Source organism: Schistocerca piceifrons, chromosome 2 (assembly GCF_021461385.2).
Source record: "Schistocerca piceifrons isolate TAMUIC-IGC-003096 chromosome 2, iqSchPice1.1, whole genome shotgun sequence".
In the NCBI taxonomy this organism is placed as follows: domain Eukaryota; kingdom Metazoa; phylum Arthropoda; class Insecta; order Orthoptera; family Acrididae; genus Schistocerca; species Schistocerca piceifrons.
Genome location: NC_060139.1, coordinates 914,942,731 through 914,964,424, shown reverse-complemented (window position 1 = coordinate 914,964,424; position 21,694 = coordinate 914,942,731). Strand labels below are relative to the sequence as shown.

At 37.3% G+C, this 21,694-nt stretch overlaps 1 protein-coding gene across 2 annotated transcripts in view; it reads right to left on the bottom strand.

The window, feature by feature from the left end:
* LOC124776478 (neither inactivation nor afterpotential protein C) overlaps positions 1-21,694 on the bottom strand; it is a 372,945-nt gene that overhangs the window by 120,857 nt on the left and 230,394 nt on the right. For both annotated transcript variants that reach the window (XM_047251492.1, XM_047251493.1), the window contains exons 18-19: positions 20,195-20,344; positions 14,413-14,522 (exon numbers count right to left, since the gene is read on the bottom strand). In XM_047251492.1, the coding sequence (XP_047107448.1) occupies positions 14,413-14,522; positions 20,195-20,344 (260 nt within the window). The remainder of the gene's footprint in view (positions 1-14,412; positions 14,523-20,194; positions 20,345-21,694) is intronic.

Below are 21,694 nucleotides of genomic sequence, written 5' to 3'. Positions count from 1 at the left end.
TTATGAAATAATATGAAAGACATTATTGTAATTAAAGTTCAGTTTGACTTTCATATTTAAAATCACAGATGATACTATAAAAGTTATGTCATTCAATTTTGTACCATTTTATACATTATTCGGCTGTAATATAAGTTTCTTTAGGTTTTGTGAATTTTAATTGTAACATCAAAATTGTACCAAATTAATTATGGGTTATTTTGAAATTCATTGTTAAAAATCTATATAAAGGAATGTTGCAGTGTTGCTTGCTCTCAGTTCTTTTGTCTCAGTCTTAGTGTTTTATCTCAGTATGTTTTGTCTTGACGTGCTTTGGACAGTTGATCTTACGGTAATGCTGTTTATATCATGTGGAGATCAAATAAACGATGATTAAATTGAAAATGCACATGACTCCTTTTATTACATAGTAGCCACATGCAAATACAAAACCAGGAAAATTTCAAAAGAAGAATTCGACAACATGAAGGCAGCAACAAAAACAACAGGTTATGTATAATTTTAGTGTAATTTCCAGTCATCTTGATATTGCTCAGAGTGTTGAAAACTGTGTTTATTACAGTAGAAGAACTGCTTAGACCATATGAGTTTGACTTTAGATATTTATTATATAAGATAGGGTGGTAGAGTTACAATGTCTCAAAAATGAATCGACAGGAAGTGCAAAATGGCTAAGCAGAGATGGCTAGGAGACAAATATAAGGATGTAAAAGCATGTATCTCTAGGGGTAAGACAGACACTGCCTACAGGAAAATTAAAGAGATCTTTAGAGAAAAGACAACTACCGGTATGCATATCAAGAGCTCAGAAGGAAAACCAGTCCTAAGCAAAGAAGGGAAAGCAGAAAGGTGGAAGGGCTATACAGAGGGTCTATACAAGGGTGATGTACTTGAGGGCATTATTATGGAAATGGAAGAGAACATAGATGAAAATGAAATGGGAAATATGATACTGTGTGAAGAATTTGACAGAGCACTGAGAGTCCTAAGTCGAAACAAGTCAAAAAGTAGACAACATTCCATTAGAACTACTGACAGCCTTGGGAGATCCAGATGTGACAGAATTCTACCATCTGGTTAGCAAGATGTATGAGACAGGCAAAATACCCTCAGACTCCAAGAAGAATATAATAATTCCAATCCCAAATAAAGCAGGTGTTGACAGGTGTGAAAATTACCCAACTATCAGTTTAATTAGTCACACTTGCAAAATACTAACATGAATTCCTTACAGACAAATGGGAAAACAGGTAGAAGCCAACCTCAGGGAAGATCAGTTTGGATTCCGTACAAATGCTGGAACACGTGAGGCAATATTGACCCTACAAGTTATCTTAGAAGATAGGTTAAGGAAAGGCAATCTATGTTTCTAGCATTTGTAGACTTATAAAAAGATTTTGAGAATGTTGACTGGAATACTCTCTTTCAAATTCTGAAGGTGTCAGGGGTCAAATACAGGGAGCAAAAGGCTATTTACAATTTGTACAGAAACCATATGGCAGTTGTAAGAGTCAAGGGGTATAAAAGGGAAGCAGGGTTGTAGCCTATCTCTGATGTTATTCAATCTGTATATTGAACAAGCAGTAAAAAAAACAAAAAAAAAAAAAATTGGAGTAGGGATTAAAATCCATGGAGAAGAGATATAAACTTTGAAGTTCACCAACGACATTGTAATTCTGTCAGAGACAGCAAAGTACCTGGAAGTGCAGCTGAACAGAATGGACAGTGTCTTGAAAGGAGGATATAAGATGACCATCAACAAAATCAAATGAGGATAATGGAATGTAGTGGAATTAAATCAGGTGATGCTAAGGGAATTAAATTATAAAATGAAACACTCAGAGTAGTAAATGAGTTTTGCTATTTGTGAAGCAAAATAACTGATGACTGTCAAAGTAGTGGCTATGGCAAGTAAAGCGTTTCTGAAGAAGAGAAATTTGTTAACATAGAGTATAGATTTAAGTATCAGGAAGTCTTTTCTGAAAGTATTTGTATGGAGTGTAGTCGTATATGGAAGTGAAACATGGATGATAAATAGTTTGGACAAGAAGAGAATAGAAGCTTTTGAAATGTGGTGCTACAGAAGAATGCTGTAAATTAGATGGGAAGATCATGTAACTAGTGAGGAGGTATTGAACAAAATTTGTGGGACAATTTTACAGGAAGGGATCAGTTGGTAGGACATAGTCTGAGGTATCAAGGGATCACAAATTAGTACTGGAGGGCAGTGTGGAGGATAAAAATCTTAGACGGAGACTAAGAGATGAATACACTAAGCAGATTTGGAAGGATGTAGGTTGCAGTAGGTACTTGGAGATAAAGAAGCTTGCACAGGTTACAGTAGCATGGAGCGCTGCATCAAACCAGTCTCTAGACTGAACAACACAACAACATAAAAGTAGCTGGATTACAAAGAAAAACACAAGTGATAAGATAGATATGGTAACAGGCATGTAGTGGAAAGAAACGATTCATGCATTGGTAGGAGAATGAAAATGTTGAAAACTAAGGAGACAGAAGAAGCTACTGGAGAAAGGCACGGCAAAGAAATACTGAGATGTACAATAGACAGAGCTAAATAGCAGTGTGTCATCAACAGCAATAGGACCTCTCAGAGCACTTAATATTTTAAAGTGCATTAGGCAGCACAGGGAAGACAGAACCTGTCTGTTCCATTTTTAATAAATCTTATGACACTGACTTGGCTAAGGAAGTACAGTGTACAGCTCTGCCAGACCAATGCTAAGGATAATAAATCAGGTATTTTAGGCTGTCAGTTGTAGCAATTTGGACCATCCACATTCCCTGCCTAATTGTGATTAAGTGTAACTTCTCATGGTGTGTTAAGAACAAATGTGCTTGTACATGCACAGACTTGAATACCATGCTATATCTTTGCTTTCCCACTTTAAAAGACTGTGTAACAACCACCAATGTGCAATGGAGCATTTTGGGATATGCACAAAGGCCATTTAGAAATGAATGTGCTGAAATGGTGATGTTTGACACCTTTTTAAGATGCCTGAGATTAGACTAGACTGTGTTCTAAACTTAATACACATAAATGTAATTTTTAATGCTGCATTTTAAGGTATTTTGGATGAGTACAGCAGTTTTCTTATAGTGCATGCTGTCAATTCAAAGCAAGGAACACTCTCAAATGCTCAGCAATATTCCCCAACAATATCTTCAAGTTTTGAAGTCCCATGAATTTACAGAGTTAAGTTCTGAGCAGATCCAGTCCTAAAGGCAGTGGAGCAAACAGTGCACCCATGAGGAAGAAACCTCTCATTTGCTCCATATCACTAAGTGCCCTATAAAAAACTGCAGCAAATGTACCCAGCAAAGAAAAACAACCCAAAATATCAGTGCCTCATTTATCCTACTTCAATTGAATAACAGCTCTGCATCATTCAGCATGATATGAGGACACATACAAATTTGAGAAAAGAAGCAAGAAGGTTATAGCTGCCAAGGAGGCCTGCAGGAATTGTAATGTGACACAATTTGTCTTTTCCAGACTGCTATATCACAATTCATACAGAGAGCCAAGCAGTTTCAGGATAAGGCCATACTGGTTTATGTTGCATAAAAATAATTACATGTTACATTTTAACAGATTGTATTTCATATTCTGACAAGATTTCAGCTGTAAATGTAAGTGGAAAAGTGATCTCTAACTTTTAGTAAACAGTAATTGTGGTCAGGATTTTGAAATTACATTTGCCCTCAGGATACAGTACCTAACCAAATTTTTACGTTGGAAGTATTAGTATGTTGCAGAGTGTCTGGATAATCAATTTTTGGGCATTACACAGCCAGCAAAGTATTTTTCATTGTAGTATATGTGCACTTCCTCTATTGAATTTATCTGTTAATGTAGTTTTAGGAATTTACTGATTACAATATACACTGATGGAAAAAAATAATTTCAGCACCAAGAAGGAATTATGCAACATAAAAGTTAGGAGGCATGTTTCTACATCTGAAAGATGATGTCTGTTCAAGTTTCATGCCACTCACATAAGAGTGGGTGCTAGTAGTACCACTGTGAGAATGCAGATCAGCTTTTCTTTAAATACAAACTGTAATGATCATTAGTGTTAGTTATCTTGTGTTTGGATGTGGTACTTAATTTTAGCCTAGAATGTCTTTAAGGCAACAAAGACGTCATTATCAACACCTCACTGAGCACTGAGTTTGAAAGTCATGTAGTAGGGCTAAGAGAAACTGGATGTGCCTTCCATGATACTACAGAAAGACTTGGCAGGAATGTAGCCACTGTACTTGATTGCTGACAGTGGTGGTCACAAGAATGTACAATCACAAGAGGACCAGGCTCTGGACAAACTCATGATACTACTGAGAAGGAAGATCATCATGTTAAGCATATGGCTCTGGCACATCATACTGCACCTGCAACAGCTATTTAACTAGTAGTTGGAACCACAATGACACAATGAACTGTTACAAAACAGTTGCTCTCAATACAGATCCATGCTGTATGTCCTGTAGCATACATTTCACTGACCCCAACCACCACTATTTGCGACTTCAGTAGTGTCAAGTGAGAGCTCACTGGAGGGCAGGGCAGAAATCTGTTGTGTTTCCTGATGAAAGCTGGTTCTACCATGATGCCAGTGATGACCATGTGTTGGTTAGAAGGGGTCCAGTTGAGGGCCAATAACCAATCTTGTAGTGAAGTCGAAGTAGATACTCAGTGTGAATTGGTATGGGTGGAGGTTATACTTAACAGCCGAACTAAGTTAATAATTGGCTCCTTCTACTGACCCCCCAGACTCTGATGATATAGTTGCTGAACAGTTTCGAGAAAATTTGAGTCTCTTAACAAATAAATACCCCACTCATATGGTTATAGTTGGTGGGGACTTCAACCTTCCCTCGATATGTTGGCAAAAATACTTGTTCAAAACCGATGGTAGGCAGAAAACATCTTCCAAGATTGTCCTAAATGCTTACTCTGAAAATTATTTCAAGCAGTTAGTCCATGAACCCACGTGAATTGTAAATGGTTGCGAAAACACACTTGACCTCTTAGCCACAAACAATCCAGAGCTAATAGAGAGCATCATGACTGATACAGGGATTAGTAATCACAGGGTCGTTGTAGCTAGGCTCAATACCATTTCTTCCAAATCCACCAAAAACAAACGCAAAATAATTTTATTTAAAAAAGTGGATAAAGAGTCACTAGAAGCCTTCCTAAGAGACAATCTCCATTCCTTCCGAACTGACTATGCAAATGTAGACGAGATGTGACTCAAATTCAAAGATATAGTAGCAACAGCAATTGAGAGATTCATACCTCATAAATTGGTAAGAGATGGAACTGATCCCCCATGGTACACAAATCAGGTCCGAACGCTGTTGCAGAGGAAATGGAAAAAGCATGCGAAGTTCAGAAGAACACGAAATCCCGAAGATTGGCTAAAATTTACAGACGCGCAAAATTTGGCATGGACTTCAATGCGAGATGCCTTTAATAGGTTCCACAACGAAACATTGTCTCAAAATTTGGTAGAAAATCCAAAGAAATTCTGGTTGTATGTAAAGTACACAAGTGGCAAGACGCAGTCAATACCTTCGCTGCACAGTGCCGATAGTACTGTTACCGATGACTGTGCCGCTAAAGCGGAGTTATCGAGTGCAGTTTTCCGGAATTCCTTCACCAGGGAAGACAAATGGAATATTCCAGAATTTGAAACATGAACAGCTGCTAGCATGAGTTTCTTAGAAGTAGATACCTTAGGGGTTGCGAAGCAACTCAAATCGCTTGATACGGGCAGGTCTTCAGGTCCAGATTGTATACCGATTAGGTTCCTTTCAGATTATGCTGATACAATAGCTCCCTACTTAGCAATTATATACAACCACTTGCTCGCCGATAGACCTGTACCTACAGATTGGAAAATTGTGCAGGTCACACCAGTGTTTAAGAAGGGTAGTAGGAGTAATCCATCGAACTACAGACCTATATCATTGACGTCGGTTTGCAGTAGGGTTTTGGAGCATATACTGTATTCAAACATTATGAATCACCTTGAAGGGAACAATCTATTGATACGTAATCAGCATGGTTTCAGAAAACATCGTTCTTGTGCAATGCAGCTAGCTCTTTATTCACACGAAGTAATGACAGGGGATCTCTGGTTGATTCCGTACATCTGGATTTCCGGAAAGCTTTTGACACCATTCCTCACAAGTGACTTCTAATCAAGCTGCAGGCCTATGGGGTATCGTCTTAGTTGCGCGACTGGATTCATGATTTCCTGTCAGGAAGGTCGCAGTTCGTAGTAATAGACGGCAAATCATCGAGTAAAACTGAAGTGATATCAGGTGTTCCCCAGGGAAGCGTCCTGGGACCTCTGCTGTTCCTGATCTATATAAATGACCTGGGTGACAAACTGAGCAGTTCTCTTAGGTTGTTTGCAGATGATGCTGTAATTTACCGTCTAGTAAAGTCAACTGAAGACCAGTATCAGTTGCAAAGTGATTTAGAAAAGATTGCTGTATGGTGTGGCAGGTGGCAGTTGACGCTAAATAACGAAAAGTGTGAGGTGATCCACATGAGTTCCAAAAGAAATCCGTTGGAATTCGATTACTCAATAAATAGTACAATTCTCAAGGCTGTCAATTCAACTAAGTACCTGGGTGTTAAAATTACAAACAACTTCAGTTGGAAAGACCACATAGATAATATTGTGGGGAAGGTGAGCCAAAGGTTGCATTTCATTGGCAGGACACTTAGAAGATGCAACAAATCCACTAAAGAGACAGCACACACTACACTTGTTTGTCCTCTGATAGAATATTGCTGCACGGTGTGGGATCCTTACCAGGTAGGATTGACGGAGGACATCGAAAGGGTGCAAAAAAGGGCAGCTCGTTTTGTATTATCACGTAATAGGGGAGAGAGTGTGGCAGATATGATACGCGAGTTGGGATGGAAGTCACTAAAGCAAAGACGTTTTTCGTCGCGGCGAGATCTATTTACGAAATTTCAGTCACCAACTTTCTCTTCTGAATGCGAAAATATTTTGTTGAGCCCAACCTACCTAGGTAGGAATGATCGTCAAAATAAAATAAGAGAAATCAGAGCTCGAACAGAAAGGTTTAGGCGTTCATTTTTCCCGCGCGCTGTTCGGGAGTGGAATGGTAGAGAGATAGTATGATTGTGGTTCAATGAACCCTCTGCCAAGCACTTAAATGTGAATTGCAGAGTAGTCATGTAGATGTAGATGTAGATGAATCTGTCTGTGTGCTGGACACAGTGGACCTACACCTGTGGTTATGGTCTGAAGTGTAATTTTGTATGACAGAAGAAGCACTCCTTTGGTTATCCCATGCACTCTGACTGAAAATTTGTATATCAATCTGGTGATTCAACCTGGTGTGCTGCAGTTCATGAACAGCTTTCCAGCGGATGTTTATCAACAGGATAACACTTGCCCACACACTGCTGTTATTCCCAACATGCTGTACAGAGTGTGGACATGTTGCCTTGGCCTGCTCAATCACCAGATGTGTCTAAAATCAAGGACATTTGGGACATCATCAGATGCCAGTTCCATTATCATCCACAAACATCATTAACTCTGCCTGTACTGATTTACAAGTGCAACAAACATGGAACTCCATCCCACAGACTGACATTTGGCACCTGTGCAACACAGTGCTTGCATGTCTGCATGCTTGCTTTCAACATTCTGGCAGTTACACCAATTATTAATGTACCAGCATTTCACATCTGCAATGGTTTATCTCATGTTTATATTAACCTGTGATCTTTCATTGCTAATCACTTAAATATTTATGTAGACCAATGTATTCCTGAAATTTCATTACTGTGATCTTTCAATGTTAATCACTTAATTATTTACCTAGACAAATGCATTCCAGAAATTTCATTACTCAATGTTAATCAAGTTTTGTTGCCACACTTTTGTCTGTCAGTCTAAAATGTAGGCATTTATCTGAACATTCTAGGAAACATTCATATTGAGTGGAAGTTTTTAAGTTTTTTTCCTATTTTAAGCACACCCACTCATAAGATTTTATGTATCTTCATCATCAGCATCATCAAAGCAGTTACCTAATTTAGTTGTGAAGAAGAAAAATAAAAGAAGAAGAAGTAGAAAAATGCTCAGAGTAATTAAGTCTGTTACTTTTATATTGTTTTCTGTTACTTAACTCATATTTGTTTATAGTTTCATCCTAGAATGTCTATTATTTTATTATTAGAGTTGGTTGTTATTCGATTCAGATACCGATTATAATTCCTCAATATATCTTTTACACCCTTTTCATTGACTTGCTCCACACCTGTGAAAATTTCTTCATATTGAATTTTGTGGACTGAGTCTATGAGAAGGAAATATGAATAGTTGAAAAAAAAAACTTATATATAGAATTTCATGTTCACATTTATCAGATTGTGGTCATCTCTGATGAACATAACAAATTCTCATATTGGCAGTAATTATGTGACTTAACATAAGGTGTGTGGACCATTGATATATATTCATTTACTGTTCATAGCAATTATTAATGATGCAAGCAAAATAATACTAGGAATTGCTACTTGTAATTACTCCACAGAAATGCATTTTATCTCAACATATGACTCCTCACAGTATGTTCAACATCCCTGAAGATTCAGTTATGGTATGGATTTCATGAACAGAGTGAGTGAGAGTGAAAGATGAATAGCTTTAACAATCCTGTTGTACAGCATTTAATTTTTACTGTTGTGTAAGTGTAGTAAACTGCTATAGATGGGCCAGTTTCTCTCACATGTGGTAAATATGTGAGTTCAGTGTAAACATAGAAATACCAACTGGTAAGAAAAAGCTTAACAGTAACACACATTTTATATATTAATATTGTTGCAAAACAAGCATTTGTTGTGCCCACAGTACTAATTTTGGAATAACTTGACATGAAACACATTTTGTTTGTTTACTGGTTTATTATACAGTAAAAATCAAATAGTGCTATGAAACACTATTTAAAAAGATTTTTCATTTTAATGCTGTCTACCTAATTTTATGCACTGGAAACTCACTATAAGACAGCTATTGACTGTAAATGTATGTGTTAAACAGAATAAAATATGGTGATTAATGTTACACACATAGCAATACCTAACCAAAACAAGAAAATGAAATGAAGCTGTTAATAATAATAGTTTCATGTAGATCATCAGACTGGTGCATCTTTCAATTCAATGCCACTACAGTGACTTGTGTGTCCATAACATACCCCAGTAATCCTATAGGGGATAGTGGACCTACAGTTTAACATAGAATCAAAACCACATGCTGTTCCCGGTTAATCTTCTCATCATTAAAAGGTGAAGTCTAGGTTAAAGAAAACTGAAAAGATTCTGTGGTTCAGCTGGTGTCCAGTCCCACTACCTCTTGATTTCAAGGCATATGCATACCTCTAGACCATCAAGCCAACAATGAATCCATGGAAACATTTATTGTTGGCTTTATTTAAGCTGTTTTCACATTAATTTTACCAGGAAAAGAAGAATGAGTGACAAGAGCTGACACAAGTTTGTGGCAGTTATCGACTGCAAGAGTCAACAGCCTCATCTTTGAGAATGAACTTCTTTGAAAACCGTTGATCGCAATGAGTTCCGAACTCTGTATTTGAGCAGATGTGTTTGTACTGACATGATCAGAATAAAGTTAATTCATTATAAACGAGCGAATACTTAATGTTGGGTTCGATATCACCGTACGTAACATCTTGATCCCAACACTGGTGACCCCGACACTCATGAACACTGCTTACGACGCCAGAAATGTGTACTGGAACATAGCCATGGACAAAATGCAGCAACCCTTTGTTGGATTTCTATGTCCATCGACTTTGCATCGCACTGCATCTGGATGCAGTGTACAGGAAGTGTAATTAGTGTGTAAATTCCCGACTCTTGTGTGAATCGTGTGTTTTGGTAACTTTTGTCACGACCTCACACATCGACAATGCGATCGAGGTGCACAGATTGTCGGTTGAAACCCACACAGCGCGTCAGTAATTTCACTTCTGGACAGAGCAGTGATCCTTTGCTGATTAATTTGGACAATTTTGACTTGCTTTTGTGTAATGAATTAACTTTGTGCAGTGCTTCAATAATGGACAATCATACCAAACAATGGACTGCAACAAACGGAGACTATGTTGCAAATCCCAGTTCACACGATCACCGAACTATGGCTAAATTGCATGCCTGGTCAAATTCACGGGAACAATTTCATCAAGGACACCCTACCGATGAATGACAACGCACCAATTACACCAACAACAATGCCAGCTGTTTCTCAGTGCAACACTGAACGTGCCACACCTCCCTCTACGCAGCACCCGAGCCACACTCTGGCCGACCGCTACCGACAGTGACATCACGGCAGCCAGCTGCTTGCTCACTGACCTCGACCCAGTCAAAACAAACAGCTGTGTGACATGTGATCCCACCACGGCTACCGCACCCGCATCTTGTCAACAACTCACCGACACTATGCACACTTACTGCCCAGCGTTCACTACTTGATCGCACCCGCAACTTGTTCACCCACCCCAGAAGACGATTTCAGCCATATCAATGCTTCATACAGCAGTGAACGTGTTCTCACTCCACCGCCACTGACTACTGAGTTTCAAATTCACGATCGCACACACGATCTCTTCTACTCGAACTGTTTCGTCAATACTGTGCTGCCGACTTTGTCTTGTACGCCAGGTTACCCTTTGATAGAGACAGATTCTGATTTCGACCCCATCTTACTCAGTGATACACAGCAGACTACTTCATGACATACATTTTTGCCTGAACAACTGTGACAGCTACTTGAGCAAATTGCGACATACAACTTGTTGGCACAAGATCAGTTATACCTGCTGCAGTCGACACTGACCGAGCACGACATGCACCGAGATGCTCCTGTCATTGTTCTGCCTCCGACTGCTGATGTTCCTTTGCCGTTACTACCAGCTACAACTAATACCCTGACGATCACGCTACATGGATCTATGTCCCAGATGTCACAACTGTCATCATCATGCTGCCTCAAGTGGAAATTCTACATTACTGATGTGATACAAGCATCTTATTTACGCCACTGCCACCTCTCCTTGGTAGTTCCAGACACTTTGTTAATGTACCACAGCATAACCAGCCCCATTCCAGTGCTGCTTGCTTTGCAGCCCTCTTCACTACCTCCACAATGTTCAACCAACACATCTGCTGTTTCTGCTCCGACACACAACCTTGCAGCAGTTTCGCGCAAGCAGCTTGCAGCCTCATGACTCGACCACAGTGCTGACAGTGACAGCACACACGCAACTCCAGTTCCATCGAACTGTGTCGCCTCTCCGCCACAGACCAGTAGTTCATCCACTGATTTGACTTCTTCACGTTCACATTATGCCGTTGCCATGCCTCATGTACAGTGCTCAAGGCCACGCCCCCCCCCCCCCCCCCCCAACCTTCGATCACAGCTGTTTCGCACATCAAAACACCAACACTGTCACTTCCGCTTGGAACATCCTGCCATCTACCGCTGTAACACACTCACCGTCCATGGACTCTGAGGTGATGCTTCCGTCTACACTGAAGTCATCCGCCGCCAAGGTCAGTCATGTGCAGCTTGCTGTTTTCTCCCCTGCTGTGTCATCAAGCACCTCTATAACTCCATCAGTACCACGAGTGTTGCTCATCCGGCATGTCTTACGCAACCTGTTAAGCCACAGCATGCTTGCTCCTATATGTCATACGGCCAATAACAAACTGTTACCGGACTCGTTGCACTTACCGTGGTGCTTGCAGGCAAATACTTTGGCAATACATTGCATCACATCTTCTACGCACTCCGCGTCTCTGATCGGATCAAAACCCCGCTGCGCAGCACAGCCTCGGCACGACGATGTTCTCCCCACCGACACGCCGCCACCTTCTGCTTCCACCATGCCATCAGCAGCATGGCACAGTCAACCTGTGGACACCTTCTGTGCCTCCTTCCCTCCGCTGGTCGTGCCTACCAAGACATCGAGAAATGGTCCGATCGCGCCTTGCACTAGCGCCTGCCACGACACGATCTTTGAAAACTGTTGATCTCAATGTGTTCCTAACTCTGTATTTGAGTGGATGTGTTTGTATTGACATGATCAGAATAAAGTTAATTCATTATAAACGAGCAAATACATAATGTTGGATTCGATATTACCGTACGTAACATCTCGATCCCCACAAGTTCATGGCAGCAGTAATGGTTGAACAGACCAGGCTTGAGGGCCTTGAAACAACACTTATTAAAAAGACCCAGATGATACTACAATGGAATTACGAAGTTTGATTTTATAGTTTCCTTTCTGTATTCACTGACTCATCATAGCTGCATCAGATTTGGATATTCTTTGGTTCAGTTTGGGGTGACTGATTATTAGTGTTTCATACTATTTTTCATGTAAGTATTCCATGTTCCAAATAAAGCTACAGCACTTTCTTTCTCCTTTGTTATCAGAAGACTGTATGATGTAGAGAAACATTAATTTTTCTCACATATTTATTTATGCATATTTTGTGAACTGATTTCAGTTTAAATGACTTTCACTATGACTGCATCAACTGAAGAAATTCTGTAGTTTCTTCAACAATTATTACACTTGTCTGATACAAGTCTGAAGGAATAGCAGGGGAAAAAGCAAGTATTCTTTATCATACTGAAAACAGTACCATATGCTGATGGTTTTTCACGATCTTTGTAAAATACCTCCAAAACCAGTGGGTGTATAATATTCGAGTTCTCAACAAAATGGCAAAGAATCAATATGATAAACAATGCTTACTTCTGAAGAAATTCAGTAGCACAAAACAGTGGCATACTTCAACATTCACTCATTTATTTTGTCAAAATAAATGCAATTCAATTTGACAGTTGAAATGTATAAATTTTATAACACGAATATTAACATCAACAGATCTTGGAGAACATTTTACAGTTAAAAAATTGTTGGCTATTTGAGACAGTGTTTTGTTACAAGTAGATGTGATTTTTAACTGCTCTTAGTTTACTACACAAATAACATAAAATAACTTTATTAACTATAACAAAATTACTATTTGTGACAGAAGAGTAAGAAGTAAGGATGGTTGATATAAATATTATTATAAGAAAAAAATTGATGGTACACAGGCAGAAATATTTCTTCAGATGAGCAGTCAGTAAGGGTTGTGTATTTCACTACAATTATTTATAGTGAGATTATTGAAAAAGTTTTGAGAGGCAAAAAATTGTACCAAAATATGAGATAGTTTCTGAGGGTCCACTCATTTCTGTGTAATTCCTATAAAACATTATTACCTGTTTGGAAAAACTACAAAATATCAATCTATATGGTAGTGTAAAGTCCTGGTGGAATGAAAATTAATTATAAAGAACAATCTTTGTTTGCATAAATGCATTTTTTAATGCAAATGTAGAATATTTTTAGTCTGAGGAGGAAACTAACTGTAAAATTACAGTTGGTGGCATTACACATCTCTGTAGCGTGCTCATAAAAGCATAGGAACCTATGTCCTGAAAGGGTGCAGTGTGTATTTCACTTGAATCTTTCTATCCAACAGACCAGATACAACAGATAGAATGTCTACAATGCACCTAAAGAATTTTTGTTTGTATAGTGTTACCCTGTTCATGCAGAACAAAAATTGGTGTTTCACATGTAACTGTTGTTACTGTTTACCCACTTACTTCATTACTTTATATGAGCATTTTGTAATAGCTGATACTTAATGTGAGTGATGTACTCTATCTTTGAATTGTTGTACCAACAATTGTTATTTTAAAAGCATATTATGTGTTTATACACAACTCTACTTTTTTGTGGCATAAAAGATTTATAGAAGAGCCTAATATGTCCTTAAAATATTCCAGAATTGCTACATTCTCTCATAAGTCCATATAAAGATTGCATGTTTGTTTCTTTCTAATGTAGCTATGTACAACAACGTATAGTACCCATGACCTATACTATCAGTCAATAGAAATTTCAAGTACCGAATGTGTAACAACACATTGACTGTTAAAAACTGTCAAGTAAACTTTACTTAATCCAGCAGAGCTGCATCCTTATCTGATAATGCCTCGTCATCAGATGCAGGGGAATCAGGAAGTGACTCATGTTTAGACTCTGGAAGTGATTCATCTTTTGAATCGAGAAGGGGGTCATCATTATTATCAGCTAAAGGTTCCTCCTTTGTTTCTGCAGCTCCTTGTACATCTTTTGTTTCATTCTGTGTTTCATCTTTTGTTTCTGTTTCTGTAACAGTTGGATCCTTAGAATCTGCTAATGAATCATCTCTTGATAGTGATATTGATTTACCAGAGTCTTGGCGGAATTTCTTTAATTTGCCAGCCACATTCCTTTTAGCCAGGAAAGCTCTCATCATTGTTTGTACTTTTATTATCTTCTTGACTTGTATTTCATATGTTCTGAAAATGGTGATGACAATGAATTAGTAACTTATTATATTTGAACACATACAGTTAAACAATTTGTCCTATCACATTTTGGGATACTGTCAAATGTCCATAACCTGCAGTGTGATATTTTGGTTCAGAGTGTTCTGATGATCTTCAGTAATAAACTAATGCAAATAAGCTGAGTTCCTCTATTTAAGCACCCATCAACACATGCGTGGTGTACTTGCAGAGTTTTGTGAAGGTATCATTTGAGAACATGCACTACTGCTGTAAATCCGCTTGTTCCTTTGAATATGTCCAAGCTGAAGGCTCACTTTCCCATTAACATACCAATCATATTTCGTCACAGGATTATCAGGAAAATGTTGGTTATGTAAACAGAAGGGTGTTCTTAACACAGGATTTGATGCCTGCCTTGGCCAGAGGCATTTTGTCACTACATTACACAGAAATTTACAGGATTCCCTGCGAATGTGGCAAAATTTATACAGAGCAAACAACACACAGTATTCAGGAGTGCACTGTGGAACATTAGTTTCAGCCTTGCCCCCTTCAAGCTAATAAAACTGCTATTGAACAGCATTGTATTTCTAAGGGTCATTCAATATAAAACAGTACAATGAAAATTGTGGCCCATACACCAGTCTTTTTGAACACCATCAATAAGGAACTGGTATGAATTAGGCCTCTGGAAGAGCTCATCAGTCATGATTTCAGTTTACAGTTGGGTTTTGCATGAAAGGGTAAAAAAAAGGTTAGAGTTTTGCATCCCATAGACAAATAGGAAATAAGATGTGGGGCACATGCTCAATTAGAGTGAGAATAGAGAAGGAAATACACCATATCCATTTTTGAAGGCATCATCCTGGTATTTCCCTTAAATTATAGACACAAATCACAGAACAGCTAAGTAAGTATGACTATCTAATCTTGAACCACTTGAAGGGGTTTATGTATGGATATGCTCCATCCACCTGATAAAATGTGGAGTAGAAATATATCAGAGAGGGCTCAACTAGTAAAATAAAAGATAAACACAAACCAATTACAATTTTAAAATATGACCACAAAGCTAACAAACAAGTTTTACACTTAACAACAGCTTTGGAAGAATATGAATTATAAAAAAGTGCTAATTACATTGCTTGCTTGCATTTCTGTTTTTATTTAGACACTGTGGTATGAAAATTGCTATTGGTGGCTGTATTGGCTGGGAAAAAGGTGGATCTTTTCAATAGTCATTGTGAATCACTGGCAAAGATGGATATCATACCAGACAAATGTGTGGTTCTCATAGCAATGACTGTCATTGTGCATGGCAGCAGAAGAAACTGTTTGATGTTACAATGGTTCTCCACTACCTAGACTGAACTATCAGTTCCTTTCAGCTACTACAGATGTAGGAACCATTATAAAATGCTGCAGACATGAGATATGGCCTGCATTTATCATACATTTTCATTGTGATGGAACATCAGCCTACTTTTCATCTTTAAGTAAAGCTGTTTGTGCATACTGTCATGACACTACAACTACATCATAAAGAATATTATTGGCATAAATATTTGGGCAAATGCATCATAAAATTGAAATGTAAACTATAAGCAGACTTACAATAAATGAGAGAGAAGACCAAAAAAATGTTTTACTCTGAAATGGAAAAAATGACTTCTGACAGTATTGTAGCACTGAATAGCTTTGGTTTTGCTGCTGTGCACACTGGCAACATTTTTATGGAAGTTAACAATAACTGTCTGGTATCCAGGTTAGCCATAGCCAATGATACATAGAACCCATTTTTGCCACAGCCACTATCAAATGCCATCACCATAGTGACCATATATGTTACATCTTTATTTATGCAAATCAAGTAAGCAATGTCAATAGTGCCTGTTTTAAAACTGTAAACAGTTTCATTATTCTGTTGTTATCTTTTATTTGTGCTGGATGTCTTTTAGTCATGCCAGATGTATTCCCAGATAATGTCATACTATTGATTTGATACACCACACTACACATGCATCCAGTAGGAAGCTGAGACTAGTGGCTGAAACAAACCAGTATGTGCTGTATGTCATCAAAAGACACAGTTTTCTATACAACAAACATGCTTCTGGAAGTTCAGTCAATAAGGATGATTGATTTGAGTTAGAAAATGTCAACCTTTACAATGGTGGCCTCTCCATGTAACCTATTAATTTCTGGTGAAGGTGCACCTGTGCAAGTATTACCTAAATAGCAGTTTATGGTTACACTGTGGATATGATCTTAGAGGCTTAATTAGAGGAGCTCACACTACTGTTTTGTATATACTTTTAAATTTAGCTGCTTGATTATGCAGCTAGTTACAGTCAGTGCACATCTGCCATTTTATTCCTGAGATTCATTAGAAAACTCCGGATCAAAATATTTTGACAGCAAATTATGGGAATCCATAAATTTTCACTAGATTTTATGGAACAATCAATACGTCAATAAAAGTTCAAATGTTACAAAACGTTTTTAATTGCTCAGTATTTGTATAATGACATAATACATTAAAGATCGGGCTATGGAACTGTTATATTTCTTGATAACAGTTATTAAAATATGTAATTTCTTAAATACTCAGGAAATTGCAGAAGAGTTATTTCCTTCATGACTAAGAGTACTTCCAGCTATTTGCGCATTATCATGTCTTGTGAAAATAATGGAGATATAATGATGTGTATCTTACTGTTCTAGGTGCATTTCAGCTTTCCTGTTTGTTCTTTATATTGCCTTCCACTTACTTACGAGACATCTGAAATCTTGTCTATTGTTGCTCATGTATTGTTTCTCTGGGAAATTACAACACATGAAAATATGTCCTACATATATTCAAGGGCAATCACCACTGAGTTATTCCTTTTCAGCTAGTGTTTTCTTTTCTTTGATTATGTGGTATTATTACTGACATCTGTTAAATTGCTGTTATATGTTTAAGGTTGAATATATTTGTAGATTCTATGGTGAAAGACTTAAAATCCAACTTTCATCTGATCCAAAATAAAAAAAAATTTATGAAGATAACTTACTGGGAATCTAATGAAACTGTTATATTACTATATGTTAGTATGTATGATGGCTGGTGGGTGTTAAAATATGATTTATAAGATATTACTGTTATATAAATGCATTTATGTACAGGAGATGCATAAATTATGGTTTATACTTACTAAGGACTAAGGAAATCTGTAACTCTGTCATATCAGACAGAAAGTAGACCCATTTGTAATTGAAACGAATTCTCTTGTTAATTTACTGACATTATAACTATTGATCTAACATGAATCAACAGCGTATAGGCAAGAAATAAGTATGATATGATCTGTAGATGTCTAACACAGCTCCAGATGTTTTTAGTAAGGTAACTGTATGCGCAAAATGATTTACTGTTCTCATTTGGTTCTCAGTTTTACGTGTATGCACTATTTCAGACACAAAATTCTGAACCCTTAATTCGCTAATTTCTTGAGATCTGTTGATTATTTTTTGTTGTAGGTTTCACAATTATGTTTTAACACTTTTTGTTGGGGTGATTCATTAAAACCTATCTGAAGCAAATCTCTTTTTTGTTCATTAATTTTCTATACATTGTGTAAAGTTGGCATTTGTTTCTTCAGTTTCACCCCTGTGATAAAGTTAGAACACTCAATGTCTTATTTTAAATTTTATAGTGGACAGTTCCTGTTTACCTCATTCATGTCTTAATAACCCAACAAGTTATACATTTCTTTGAGCTTATAACATTGTAATTTGTTTTTTAATTCGTTTTATGATTTTCATGTAACTAATAGCTTAGTCTCAAACTTTTAGGAACTTGCAGACTGTTTCCCAAAAGACTGTTATTACTAAAATAAAGTACATTTTTGTTGAAACTAGGAAACACGCAAGAAAGAAATTATATTCGATATTTTTCATGTAATCCACTAAAATGCAGTATGTATTGTTACATTTACATATCCGAGTATTTAAATTATGAATATGAATTGCATAACACCAGTCATATGCTGAGTAATTTCATTTTATTTTAGAATTTATACCATGGTATTTTCTATTCTTATATGTGTCAAAATTCCTTGTATTTCATTTACTTTCTGTTTTAATAATTTTTAAGATTGTAGCAAAATGTATATAAGGCCCAGGCCTCACATTGATGTCTGTCACTTTTGTTCAATCTTTCAAGGTGGCCTCTGTGCTGATTTGATTAATAAATATGTAATCAGTTCTTAGAGGCACACACTGTGCCAATTTAATTTAGTTGTACCAAGGCTCATTTCATTACTTGAATTACTTCAAGACAGAAATAAATTATGTTGAAATTCAAAATCATCAAATAATGCGATCATTTTACCCACTTAGGTCAGTTGATGTTATACCAGGATTTGGACTTACTTTTCTTATCTACAGCAACAACAACAGCAACAAATCAACTCTACAATGTACATAAATTAAGTATATGTTCAATGAGTTCACCCACTGATTCTTTTTCTGTAGATAGGCCTACCATACTGGCCATTAACTGATAACTTCAAGAATCTTTATTACAGCATTATTAAACTCAGTAACTTTATTAAGTACAGTGTATTAATTGACTTTCAAGTATTTGATCCCAGCCTAGGGAAGTTTTTCAATCTGCTGATCCATTATCAACAGAAAGTCAGCCATTTGGTTATCATTTCTGGTGTTTTTGGTCACTTTTTACATCCATAAAAGTGTGCTTACAAAATTATTTTGCCCCGTCATTTATTTAGTTTTTTTCTCATTAAATACTGTTCAGGAAGCTAATTATAAATAGGGACAAAAGCCAGCACATTCTGTAAATTTTCTATGTCTGATAATTTGTTTCACCACTTGTTCTTTCTTTATAGCATTATTGTTCACTCTGCTTGAAAGAACATCTTTCACTCTGCGTAGAAGCTTCTTCTGTAAGTAGCCTCCTCTGTAATTAATCTGCCTCATCTTGCAGTGTGCTTGTCTCTCCTGTTACTTATTGCCAACTTTCAGACCGGTTAGTTCTAGAGAAGTCTCAAACAATCTGGAGCTACAGCACAAAGCTAGTGTGGACTTGAAGCTCTTGGCCAAATCATTGTCTCCCACTGTGCTACACAGCAGTGTATTTTTCAGCCATGTAGCTCTGATATTCACTTTTCCTCGCATGCCTGTTTCCTTTGTGCAATGCTTTCGGCAATAATGCTGTAATGGCACTGTGCTATTAAAACAACATCATTTCCACTTCCCTCGGTTGCACTCTCCTTTAATACTGCTGTCAAAATGCATTCACTTGCAGCCATGATACAAAGACAGCAGAACAAAAATCTGTGTAACAAACTCAGTTCTCCAAGATAATACTTCCTGCAAAATGGACTTAATTTCACCTTTAAAGTTAGATGGAATCAAACCTTCTGCAGAATATCATATTGTACTATTTTTCCCCCACAATATTACTATGTCTGTATTCATTTAACTGAGTCATTAATACTCTTTATCTTACTATGATACGGCATTGTTTCATCAGACCTACTAAATCAAAGCGTTTTGTTATCATTTCTCTATTTCAATAAATTCTTTTGAGTTCCGTTTTCTGAATTAGCATTACTATATAGTTGCATCTTATACTACAGGTTTTAGTGAGAATGTGGTTAAACAGTAAAGCATACCTGGCTAAGTATTCTTCATTGTAGTATTTTAGGAAAACTTTGGTTCTGCCAATTTTCCAGCCTTCCATTTTGAGTCTCACTAGCAGCAGGCGACTGTTGTCCTTTGTGACTTCAACATTTTCATCAAAGTCAAATGCCAGAAACTTGTATCTAAAACAAAAATAACAATCAAAACAATATCAAAATACATGTCTTTTTGTTGACACTATAATATGTCAACATCAAAGATATTAAGGATGAAATACTAACTCAGCCATATGGCAATTGGATAAGGAATGGACAATGGCCTCATTGATGAAGTCACACTGAGATTAGTTGCACTAGTTTGATAAAAATCTAATTAAGGCAGGTTGAACTGTGATCTGAAATCAGTTTTCAGTTTTATAACTGAACTAACACTTTCAGAGAATAACATAATTTATGCTATTATTGTTAACAGACTAGTTGCAGTTATTTTTCTAGCAATTCATAGAACATTCTGTTATAAAACACTACTAGTTTTTAAGGGGGGGGGGGGAATTAGAAGGGGAAAATAAATAAATGAATGGCTACATTATTGGTGAATCCCATGCTAACCATGTCTGAAGCATACATGGTTTATTGCCATTATCTGTTAAACAGCTCATAGTTGGATTCCTGTATACTGCAAAAAATGGTCAATTATGGTGAAAATACAGCAGTTCCCTGCTGGTTTTTGTGAAGAATAATGCAAGAAATCGAGCACTATCATTTCAAAAGCCTTACTAGCTTTTGACAAACTTTGCAGTGGAATAAACTGATGGCTCAGTTCAGTCAGTTGTGTGCCTGGTACACAGTTTTTCACATATTTTTCCCATTCCTGCCTATGCATACACCTGCAGTAATTCTTGGCTGCATGCCATTCTGTAGTCGTACGGTCACCATGGCTGGATAGTGTGTGATCATGTGGCTATTTTAGCACTTCCTTCTGCAACATGACTGCGCTACAACACACAGTCAAAGTTTCATTGTTTTGCATAAAAGATTGTTGTGTGGAATGAACTGTAGCTATGTTGTAAATGGTTTTGAGTCCTAGTCAGCAGCTTCAGTTTTTGCTACTCCCCAAGGGAAGACCCTCACTCTCTGGCTCTCTGTAATATATCAACTTTCCTATTAAGCTACGTGCAGTCCCTTGATTTTTACCAGGTTCATGAATCACTTCAAAATCGAATTTGCTTAGTTTCAGTGCCCACTGCGTTAATCTACTGACCTGTCCCAGCAAGCATTCAAATGCTGTGTGAGATATTATTGCCATATAGATAACAATAGAAGTGGCTCATGCCATAAATGAGGCTCAACATTTCCTTCTTCATGGTAGAATAGTTCCTCTCCACCTTATTTAACTGACATGACTCATAGGAAATCAGAAGTTCCCTCCCCTCTACATCTTGAGTTAACACACAGCCCAGTTCTGGTTATAGTTGCCTATGGTGCAGGGTGGGGCTATGGGCCAGGATGGTGTGAGTGGATGGTGGAGACAAG